Raw genomic sequence first — 12395 nt, 5'->3', positions numbered from 1 at the left:
CTGTAAGCTTTTTGGACAGCTGCTTCACACTGAACAGATGTTTTCAGAGAATTATCCTCGATGACTCAAAGCTCTCTTTCTTGAGTGGTAAAACTAATTTAGAACCCATCATTTGTATGTATAGTTGGGATTATTTTTTCCAATGTACATTACGTTGCACTTATCAACAGTGAGTTTCATCTGCCATTTTGTTTCCCAGTCACCAACTTTTGTGAGAGCCCTTTGTAACTTTTTGCAGTCAGTTTTGAACGTAACTATCTTAAATAATTTTGTATCATCTACAAATTTTGCCACGTCACTGTTCACCCTCTTTTTCAGATCATTTATAAATATGTTGAACAGCATAGGTCCCAATACAGGTCTGGCCAGACACTGTTATTTACATCTTTCCATTGTGAAAATTGACCATTTACTCCTACTCTCTGTTTCCTACATTTTAACCAGTTAGTGATCCAGGAGAGGACATTCCCTCTTATCAGCAAATTGACAAATTGAAATTACTGTAAGAAAGAAGCCCTATAAAACTGATTGTACTTTTCTATAACCAGTAACAAGTAGTATCTAAACTGTTATCTATTAAACCCATGAAAGAAACAGTGAACTACTAAATGTTAGTTCATTTAGTATCTCCATAGCCTAAGACTTCCTTATATAGTGGGTTGGTTCCACTTTCTAGAAACTAATAGCCATAGGGATTTAATAATTCATTTTCTTTTTAAAAAAAAAATCACATGTAAAATGTTCCCTATACACCTGCAAATGCAGGTGTGACCTTGTGACATTTTCTCAAGGTGCCCAGGATTGGGAGTCATGTTGTTACCTAACTGCCTCCAGTGAGAGTGAGACTTCATGGTGCTTAACAGCTCCCTACAACACCTGCCTGTAAGCTATCCAAAGAATCTTCTCAGGGCATTGCCAGCTTTGCAGGTTAACTGTACGTGCACCTTAGTCTCCAAGCCCCTTTGAAGCATTCCTCTGTGATATCCAACCCCTGTCACTAGTTACTCACAGAAATACTAGGTTTGCTATCCTCCTGGGGCGCAGTGCACACACTAGCTTGTTTGATTCAGTTTAGGATCAATTCCTATATAACATCACAGCACTGACAGATATTTATAGTGAAAACAATCATAAGCTTATTATCAAAGCCTAAGATTTAAGAGATAGCAAGTAAGGATAATAATGCAAACAGAAAGGTTACATATAAAACAAAATTATAACATGCCTCCTAAAGCCTAAACTGAACTTAACAAGCTAAAACATAGACTACTTTAGACAATCTCACCTAAAACAATCTCCCAGCATCTCCAACCAACATGGGTGGATCTCTCTTTCATGAATGCAAAAGTGCGGTCCTTTTGCTTCCTTCCTGAAAGAAAGTAGTATCGTTTTAGAGGGTCCTGTGGCACCTTTAAGACTAACATAAGTATTGGGAGCATAAGCTTTCGTGGGTAAGAACCTCACTTCTTCATATGCAAGTAATGGAAAACCCACGAAAGCTTATGCTCCCAATACTTCTGTTAGTCTTAAAGGTGCCACAGGACCCTCTGTTGCTTTTTACAGCTTCAGACTAACACGGACCCTCTGATACTTAGTATCGTTTTGTTTCTCCTTATATCTCCCAAAACTCATTGATGGTTCCCAAAGTCTGTATCAGCGCCCCCCACCCCCGAGGTTTATTCTCTGGTGTGCTGACTTCATGTTGACTTTGCATCCTCATACTGACTTTTTACGCAAATGTGGTTCCCATTCTGTTGGCTCACAATCCTTAATTTACATGTGAACCAAGGCAGACAGGTGAATATACATCCTTTGTCTGGCAGAAATCTGTCTGTCAACCCTGCCTTGATTCAGACTTTAGGAACATATTTTCATCATATACGTATAACTTTTTACATAGTATCTGTACATATATTTCACAACAATATTAATGATCAGCATGATCCTGGCTTCCTTTAAGATCAACATTACATCATTTATAGATAAGTACCATGAAAGCGAGGTGCTAGGGATGGTGAGTTTCTCAGACCTATTAGGAGTTGCTGTTACAGAACAATGAACCCATTGCCAGTTGGAACTGACGGGTTCTCAGTGTCACAGAGCGAAATGCATATGCTAGAATATTTAGCTATTGCTTTTGTCATTGAAATGCATCATATATGTTTAACCATTACTTTATAAATATATCAGGTCCACACTAGCTATCTTAACTGAACTAACATAACATGCAGCTATGTAAATGTAAAGTTTCTAGAAGCCTTATACAAGTTCCACAAATACTATAAAATGCAGAAGAGAGAGTAGCTTTCAGTAGGTGATGTAGATATTATATAGATATAGCATTTACATGGACACTTTTGTCAGAATTATGTTGATTTATAAATAGGATTTATTAGATACAGAGGACGAATCCCTGATCCTGCAATTCAGCAGTGCTCCACTGAATTCAATATAAACATGTGCTTAGTTTTATTCATGTGTAGTCCCACTGAAGTCAAGCCTAAGGATGGTATTGCTACTAACCTTACAAATATGGTGGATTACAGGTACTTCCTACTTTTTGTAAATGTTGTTGGTTAAGAACTAGGTTAATAGATTAGCCTGACCGCATACCAATGTGTTTAATTTTAAACAGTATTTTGTACTTATTTTAAATTATTGAAATATAAAAAATGTACAGCAAACAAAAGCAGTCCTACACATAAGTTGCTCAACTTCATAGTTCAAAAGTGATACCATGTGCAAAAGTGATACGGTAACTAAAGGATCTCTGTTTGCTTTCATCTGCTACAGTAGTTCTCAATCTTTTCCAACAACTGTACTACAGCAGTTTCCCAGACTAAGACCTCAGCTACAACAGCAAATTCATGACATCTCCCATATGATTTTGCATTCTGAATCTACCTAATTAGGTATTTCTAAAACACCAATCACTATGGTAGCTAAGAGGTGTGCTTGTTATCCAAACTGCATCGAGTTAATGTTTTTCCAAATGCGAGCCTTACAGCCCCTCAACTCCAGACATTAGGTCATACTGGGCCACTACCACTGCCCACTTCCCAATTAAGTACCACACACAATGGAGCTCGAGCTGCTCCATCAAACCGATCTCAGCATCATCCTTAGGCTGCATTACACCTGGGTCCGAGCCAGTGGCGGTGCCAACCCCCGCCCACCTACCATGCACTGACCCAGGCGCTGCAGCCAGGCGAGCCCCAGTCGCACCCCACACTGGGTCCCACCATGCCAACCCCCGCCCACCTCCCATGCACTGACCCGGGCGCTGCAGCCAGGCGAGCCCAGTCTCACCCCACCCTGGGTCCCACCATGCCAACCCCCGCCCACCTCCCATGCACTGATCCGGGCGCTGCAGCCAGGCGAGCCCAGTCTGACCATCCCTGGGCTGCCCGCCGGTGCCCACTCGCAGCCCGAAGGCCCCACCCCACAGGCCCATCACCGGGGGCCGCCAACGCAGCCGAAGCCCAGCAGCACCGAGGAGCCAGGGCCCGGCCCTCGGAGCCGCCTCGCACCCACCTCAAACACCACTTCTTCGTCAAACTCCGATGTCATCCTTCGCCATGACACCCGCCCCGGGCACTGTGGGAAACCGAGTCCGACCAGCCCCCGGCGACGGCGCCCCACTCGGTCGAGCCCACGGTGAGGGAAAACTACAACTCCCAGCAGCCAGTGCGGGCGCCCGCTTCCGGGAAGGTGGGGCGCTAGGCTGGGCTGCGCTGATTGGCGGAACCCGTCGGGTTCCCTGTGGCGTGGGGTGGGGCAGGCGAGAGCTCGGCCTTTGGAACGTTGCCCGGTAATCCCGCGCCAGCGGCTCGTGGCCGCTAGGGCGCGCTGCTCCGCCCAGCCTGCGGCGCAGGGCTGTGCAAGTTGCGCGGCTGTGCTGCTGCTCGGGGCTCAGTCGGAGAGGAGCTGCGGGACCTGATGGAGGAGCGGCCGGGGGGCGCCTTGCGGCAGTAGTACGGCGGCACAATGGGCTTGTCCGCTTCAGCTCTGCGGGGGGCCATGGCTTAAGGGGCGAGGAGGAGGCAGGAGAGGCGCGTGGGTGGCACCATGAGCTCAGCCGGTAGGTGCTCAGGGAAGAGGGGAAAGTTTGGTGGGGGGTGTGCTGGTGACTTTTCTCCTTGCGGCGGACCGCTGCCTGCCCAGCCCCCGAGGCATAGCCGCGGGATGGGACTCTGCCGTTCCTTAAAGGCGCCCAGAGACAAGGAACCGCCCCCCCCCCCCCCCCCCCGCTCTCCCTCTTTAGTAAGTGCAGCGAGGGGGTCTGCGCGTTTCCCGAGAAGCCTTTCCGTGTGTGTCCTGGGCGAGTGGGTCTCTGCAACCCGCGCCCCCAGGCTGCTGTTGGTTGGTTTCTCTCTCTGGGAAGTTACATTCCCCTCGCTGTGCGTGCGACTGACATAGTTGGGAAAGTTGCTTATGGACTACGGTAGCCAATAGCGCGGCTCTGCTGTCCCCCGACTAGCTTGATTCTGCCTTTGCGCTCCGTGCCTGCTCCCTCTGGTTTGCAAACGCTTCCTTAGCGCGTAGGGAGCCAGGGCTGGGAATTTGTTCCGCTGAAAACAATTCCAAGGGACGATTCTTTCCTCCCTCTTGCCCGAGAGGACAATGAGGCGTACAGAGGCAAGGCTGTGAGTGGAGATGCTGTTGCCAAGAGAAATCATTCTGTCTTCCTTTGGATTTTAATCTCCTTTGGATAAATCATGTCCTTGGTTCCGCATAACTGTGGGTGGACCTCAATGAGATCTTGTCCCCATTAAAATGGTCGGACCTATCTTTTCCTTTTGTGAGAAGCCCTGGCTTGCACTGGAAGAAAGGCGAGAAAACTTGGGGTGAGGGGAGGGGGGGTTATAACAGCTGACCTTTTGTTTTATTTTGTTTCCCAACAGAGTGGGGGAGTGTTTTTCACTCTTTTTCACTCATTTTATTTTGGTGTCCAGCCTTTTAAAAACACTTTTGCAGTTGTCTTCTAATATTCTGTGGGACGTTTCCTGTTCTTAGACAACTCACCTCCTAACTTTTTATCATTGTTACACTTTAACAATACATTTTCTTTTGGTTCAAACCCATTGTTTTAAAAACCAGTATAGTGTCATTAACTGAGAAGTATTTTCTCACGTGACTCTAGTGTTTTGTTTTCTGCTCTTTGACCTGTTTTTGCTATGATTGGACCCTAGCTGTCAAAATTAGCCCTTTGATGTTTTGAGAGAGAGTCAGCATTTCTTATAAATAGCAGAAAAATGTAGATGTTCTGCAGTATCTGTTTGACATCAGCAACAGGGCACAAGGTAATCAAAATTAAAAAATAAACACTTATCCTTATTCTCTAGTTACATTGTAGTGACAATTTCATACTTCTCACTTCCTTCAAAGTATATACATCTGTAGTAGAACCCATACTTTGAAAAATATTGGTTGATCTTCTGTAGACTATATGGTCATATTTATAGTAGCATATAATAAAAGCATCTTGCTGAACTCTGGTTATTGTCATTTGTCACCATTAAGAATAGATTGTGCCCCATGGCAAAATGTCTTTTATAATCAGATCAGTTCACTGAAATTCATTTTATTTTTAAAGTGTAGAGAAAACACCACCACATTCTTAGATTCTTTTTTCTTGTGGCAAAGCAATTCCAAATATCCATTCTTCACTCTAAAATAAATGTTCATCTGTATGTTCTGTTATCACTTTGTATAACCTTAACACAGTTGCTAATGTTAATTGACATCTACAGTCAGTTTTACCTCAAGAACTTACCCTGTCTTACCAGCTTGATCGCTCATATGCAGATATACATAGTGAGGAGCATTCATTACAAACTCTTAGCTTGACCTGACCCACATTTGTGTTCTTTTTTTCTTTTAAGTATTATTGTCAATTTTATGGCTAAGAAAGATGCAAAGCAAATGCTTGGTTTAAAACAAGAAAGCTTCCTGTATTTTAGGGAGTTACTCGGGTTTTTTTTGGTTGTTTGGTCATATAAAGAAGCATTGTCAGTACTTTTGTTCGCCCATCTGTTAGATTAGTAGGCTTCCTTTCTTGTGCCTGCATGAACCAACATGCATGAGAGCTGTTTTTTTCCATTGAATAAAATTATGTATAAATTATGCTGATGAACTGCTTTATGGGACTTTTTGAGGGCAGCCGTTAAATACAATGAAAACCTTAAACAACAAGATGTTTCCTGTATGGGGAAAAAGTGTGGTTCTACAGGATCTAATTTAATTCACGTGTTTTTTTAAAAAACAAAACAAAACACACAACACACACACATTTAAACAAACAGTAACCAATTTATTGCACTTTTCAGAATTGCTCAAGAGACTAGCTCTAGCATATAAAACTGCTTAGCTAAACAAGGGCAATCTAATGGTCCTATACTTAATCATGCCTATTTAAAAATAAAAAATCACTTATGAACACAAATTTCTACCCTATTTGTGTTCCCAATTTTTAATTACTTGTAATACATTGTTTGCCTAATAAATTCGTAAGTGACTCTATTTAGAGCTGGTGAATTAAGAAATAAAGCGGGAGAGTATGTATATTTAACCACTGACTAATGTGTTCAAGTTACTTAGTAATATTTCTGGTACTAGAGTTCCTTACCTTGTATTTTTTTTCTCAGAGTTAAACAGCTGGGCAAATAAAAGAATTGTATTACGGAGTGCTCATGAGATCAGAGCTTGACTGTTGAAGTAAAATTTGATATAGTACTAAGATCCAGAATGCCAGATAGCTTCCCAGTGCTTTGAGTGTGTCCCTTGGGTGTCATTTTAATGCATCTTCAAAATGAAGTAGTTTGATAGAGAACCCATCCGTATTAATTCTTGTCACTTCTTAATTCTGCTAGGAATAGATTGAAACAGCTAGGAAATGCAGGAATAAGTGTCTCTGTATGTGGACTTCTTCCCTCTGAATCCGTACTGAATGAGGCACTGTACTGCCAGAGGAACTATGTTTTGGAGGTAGTTCCAACCACTAATAGTCGTTACAGATCTGGCTTTTTTTGTGTGTGTGCAAGAGTAGGAATGTATACCCTGACCGCCTGTCCAAATTTCAGCTCACATTCTGCCTTTTGAAATACTCAATCCATGTTCAGTTTGCTACTGTAGAGGGGTGCTGGAACAATTTTTATAGTGGGGGTGCTGAGAGCCATTGAACCAAACTGTAAAAACCCTGTATATAATGGAAACCACTTCAAGCCAGGGGGTGCTGCAACACGCCCTGCACCCCTAGTTCCAGCACCTATGCCACTGTATTCTTTTTTGTTTCCTGTACTAAATTGTTTTGGTGTAGTGTTATATGTCATTGAATTTAACTCCAGAGTTAGTTGTATTTCAGTGATGGGTGAAATGATCCATATATGGTTATCTATTAATTAGTTTATAAAATACTGTGTTTAGTCGGTATTAAAAGAGACGTTTAAATGGTTGTTGAAAATTAGTTAAAAATAAGAATTTCCTTATTGCAGTGATCACACTAAAAGTCACAGTTTCTGTTTTACAGCTACATGCGCTCATGTAGCACATTGTGCATTTATCAGCAGTATCACCTTGCTCTCTCAGTCCCTGTTTGGAGTAGTATGTGTATGCTTTGTTTTAAAAGAAAGAAAAAACTCAAACAAGGTACCTGGGTTAATGACACTGTTTCTTCAGCAAAGAATAAGTGCTTAAATGTGAATATGCATGCATTTTATATAGGAGAGGGAAGACACAAGTTGGAAGTTGAGATTTGGTTTGATCATGGCAGTGAAAGAGTAGGTGGTTTATTTATTAGCACAGAAACTGTAACGGGGGGGGGGTGCGGAATTGCAGTAGAAACAAAACCAACATGACTTTTCCTATCAAACTTTATTACTTTTAAGGGCTGAAAAACTGAGGCCTATAGGGTTTAGTGTCCTTTTAACCTTAAAACATGTCAAGTCACATTATATTTACTCAGCTTTATCTCAACAACATCTGACTCCAAGAGCTTGTTAGGTTCTTTATTCATTTCCCTTATATTCACTTTAAAGTTATCCCAACTTTCCTGTTTTCCTTCAGCAGATCACTAAACAAACTGAAGTTTTTAATTAATGTTTTCCTTTTGGAATGTGTTTAGCTTATTTTATAAAATCCAGCTGCTAGAAAACTAATTTCTTTCCTTCCATTTTAAAAGCTACATATGTTATCTTCCGGGATGTTATGACTCACTTCCTATTTTGTTTAGTTTATAACATTTGGACACCTGAAAAATCACAGCCTCTACATAAGCATAAAACAAAACATGGAGAAAAAAAACACTACTGTTTCAGGCTGGGGGGATAAGAGAAATTAGATCATGTACATAGAACGTTTCTTTTGCATTTTTATTTTAATTTCACCCTAATTTTCTGTAGGTACAAAACTGATGCTGAAGATTTATTGGCTTATAAATGATTTAAGATATTACTCAGGCTACAATGGCCTTTGTCATTAAAATCACTAAATGGCTTTTAAAATTATTTGGAATCTGTTTGGCGACCTAAGTATAATATTGACCTCCACCATAGCCTCTGAGTGCCTCCTAAATTTATATAAAGAGAAATAGCAATAATAATCTCTCTTCCTACCTACCTTGTAGGAATTGGAGTATTTCATAGTGAAGTTTTTATTTTATGCTAAATTCTCCCACCCCACTCACGAAGAGTAGTACATTACTCCAAGAGTGGTGCCTAGGGGTTTCAGTAAGTCTACTTGTGGAGTAAAGTTCTATTCTGCATAACTAAGGGTGATAGAATTGCATTGTTACATAGGCAATTGAAGAATTTCTCTTGTATAAACTGAAGAGATTGAGCTTCTTAAGTCTCTAACTGTAAGGCGTGTTTTCCAGATCTCAGATTGTTTTTGAAGCTCTTTTCTGAACCCTTTCCAATTTTTCACCATCCTTTTTTAAAATGTAGACTCTAGAGCTGGATGTGGTTTTCTGCTAACCGTCTAACTAATGCTGTATGAGGAGGTAATCCCAGCTCCCTACTCCTGCTTGATATTCTCCAATTTATAAATTTGAAGACTGTTTGCCCTCTTAGCTGAAGCATTGGACTGGGAGCTCAAGTACAATTGGTTGTCTATCATAGCCTCCAAGTCCTTTTCAGAGTCACTGCTTTCCAGGATAAAGTACCACATTTTACAAGTGTGAACTAGATGTATGTCCTTGCATTTGGTGGTGTTAAAAAGCATGCTCTTCAAATGAGACCACCTTACCAAGCAATCCATTTGTTATATATCTTTTTAATTTTTATTGATGCCTTTACCTCCCCTCTTAACCATGATTTTTTTAACCAAAGAAGCTTTCTTGCATAACTGTGGCATTGTTAATAAAGCATATTTAAACACTTCCCAGTTATCATTCACATTTTTATGTTCACATATTTCTTCCAAATTTATTTTTCTCAGAATTATTCTCAGATTTGAGAAATTGACCGTATCAAATATATGTGATTTGTTTTATATTCTGTTTCCACATGGCAAATGAAATTAGATTGTGATCACTTGCACTTGGAAAACTGTCAGTTTGTAGTCATTGATTAATTTATCTTTATTCATCAGAAAGACATCTAATAGAATTAGAATTACCCTGAGTATTCATTAGAAAGTTATCAATAATTTTTGGAAATTCCAAAGTTGTTTACCATTGGCAACATAAGATCTTCAGCATTTATCCCCCAGATGGGAAAATTGGATTATCGTGGGGGATTTCATTCTACATGTTATAGATAAATGTTTAAGGAGCTGCTTGTTCTGTTCCCTTGTCTGAGTTGGTGGTTTATAGCAGACCCTCCATCCATACCCAGTCTTGTGATTTATCAGTTAGCACATTGATCCATAAACATTCCTGGTGTTGTTCTTTTAAATTGTCAGTAACTCTGAAGCAGATAATGATATCTTTAAAGTAGAGTTAAAACTCGCCTGTCTTCTTCTGCCAATTCATTCCAAAGCAAGGTGTATCAGTGACTTTAACATTCCAGTCATGTGAATCATCCCACCAGGTTTCAGCAATGCCAAACGTATCAAACTTCTTTTAATAAATGAATATTTCTAACACTTTTTTTGTTTATTATCCAGGATTCTAGCATTGTTACATAGGCAATTGAAGAATTTCTTTTCTTTACCTTAATGCTTTGGTTCTTTACATTGTGCTACCTTGAGTTTGATGTTTAAGCATATGTACTGTGTTTACCTCTCCTGTTGATGCTAGTGGAAAGCCCTCCATGCTACACTAGCTAGTCTACTACCCAGAAGATTGGTTCCTCTTCTGTTGAGTTGTAGATGGACCATGCTATGCATCCTCCTTGCCCAACAGAAGATGGCTCAATGTTCCACAAAACCAAAGCCCTCTACTTCTCATTACTTACTTAGTCACCAGTTTCCCTCCATTATCTTTTGCTGTCTATCTCACTTGTGGAACAGGAAGAATCCCTGGGAAGATCACTGATACTTTCCTCTCCTTCAGCTCTTGATGATCTGCTAAGTCTCTTCTGAGGCAGTGTCATTCGTGCCAATGTGTAACATAACCAACGGATCCTTGCCCATCATCTTCATAAACCCATCCAGCCTTTCAATGATGTGTTTTCTTCGCTCTAGAAAGATGGTACTCAGTCCTGTCCTTTTATCCACTGAAGAATGTTTTATCCACCACCTTAACACTGAGTCTCTGGTGAGGATTGTCTATCTTCTTTGGATTTTCTGTGGTCTTCAGCCATGCTTGATGTTTCCAAGGATCGGGCTGAGCATTAGTCCTCAGGTGTGTCCTGTGAGAGACCCCTGTTTCTTGCCTCCAGCTGAATATTTCAGTGTGTTCTTTGCACTGCTGCACCAAATGCTTGTAACTAGTGAATTTCTCTTGGTCCCCTTTTCTCTAGTGGTCACAAATTGTCCTGCTTCTGGCTCTGCAGACTGTGTCCTGCTTCTCTTTCCTCACTGTGCCACAAACTGCCAAGCCTCCTCTCTGTCTTCCTTTCTTTTCAGCTTCCTTGAAACCATTTTGTTCTGTATTTGGGCGTAGGGTGGTGCTGCCCAAATCTTGTTGTCCAATGTTTGTTTGTTTTTTGCCCTCCCAGACCTCAAATCTTTTCCTGCAGCATAGCCATCAACTTGCAATTCATGCAGAGGAAGTCTCTATTTTCAGGCAGGAAACGGATACAGAAAATGTCACATCCTCTGCAGGTCATAACTGTTCTGTTGCTGGTCATCCTTGTTGTGTATGTAGAGCTGTACGTCTTGAAAATATTCCTGCACATTTCTTTAGAAACCCCCTTGCTAGCTTTTCCTCTGCCTATTCTGAGTTCACTTGGCAACTGACTTCTGTATTGAGCCTCACAGGTCAGCTTTGACCCCTCGCTAATGGGATGAATAAAATGATTCCTCACAGCAAGAGGGGCTGAGTTTTGGGGCTGAGTAGAGGCAGTCTGGGCTTAGGTATAGTGATTCACAGCCCAGAAAAAACACATGGCTTTCCTGTTTTTTATGGCAGAAGAGTTATCTGTCTTTCTCTATCTCCTTTAGACTGAGCACTAGCACAGTTTTATAGAAATCCTTCCCTCTGAGTCTCTCAGCAGATGGCATTTTCTACTTCAAGGAGCACGGCTACACTAGTGCAGCTGCACTGCTGTAAACTCTAATGTAGCCAATCTAAGGCGGTGGGAGAGAGAGCTCTCCTGTCAGCTTAACTATTCCACCCCTGGCAGTAGCTGTATTGGTGGGAGAAGCTCTTCTCCGGTGTAGACAGCGCTATGTCGGCAGCTTATGTCGGTGTAACTTATGTCACTTTGGGGGGTGATTTATTCACGTGCCTAAGCTACGTAAGTTATGCTGACGTAAGCTGTAGTATAGACAGAGCCTAACACCCAGTCTTCTTTCTCACTTTTCTAGAATAAGGCAGGGATTATAGTTTAGCATTAAAAATGGAAGCACCTCATGGTTTTGTGACAATATTGTAATTTCTCGTCAGTGGGCCAAATGATCTCTTCAGATATGCAGCATGTATCAGCACATGTTACTGAGGGCATGGCTACACTTGCAGATGTAGAGCGCTGTGAGTTAAACCCGCCTTCGGAGAGCGCAGTAGGGAAAGCACTGCAGTCTGTCCACACTGACAGCTGCAAGCGCACTGGCGTGGCCACATTTGCAGCACTTGCAGCGGCATTGGGAGCGGTGCATTATGGGCAGCTATTCCACAGAGCACCTCTTCCCATTCTGGCGCTGTGGGAAGGGGGCGAGGGGTGCAGGGCATTCTGGGTCCTGTCCCAACGCCCCATGGTGCATCGGTTCGCATCCCAGCAATCCCTCTGCTTCTGTCCACATTTGGCGCCATCTTTAAACGTTTTTTTTGTGCTGCGCGCTCGGTCTTCTCTTTT

At 41.8% G+C, this 12395-nt stretch overlaps 1 protein-coding gene across 1 annotated transcript in view; it reads right to left on the bottom strand.

Moving 5' to 3' along the window:
• The window catches only part of VEZT (vezatin, adherens junctions transmembrane protein), a 78575-nt gene extending 74966 nt beyond the window's left edge, over nt 1-3609 (bottom strand). The window contains exon 1 of the mRNA XM_065404428.1: nt 3535-3609. Within this exon, the coding sequence (XP_065260500.1) occupies nt 3535-3570 (36 nt within the window). The 5' untranslated portion in view covers nt 3571-3609. The remainder of the gene's footprint in view (nt 1-3534) is intronic.
• Between the last annotated feature and the right edge of the window lie 8786 nt (nt 3610-12395).

This window comes from Emys orbicularis, chromosome 1 (assembly GCF_028017835.1).
Source record: "Emys orbicularis isolate rEmyOrb1 chromosome 1, rEmyOrb1.hap1, whole genome shotgun sequence".
In the NCBI taxonomy this organism is placed as follows: Eukaryota; Metazoa; Chordata; order Testudines; family Emydidae; genus Emys; species Emys orbicularis.
Note: the sequence above shows the minus strand (reverse complement) of the source record. Positions and strands in the feature narration are given on the sequence as shown.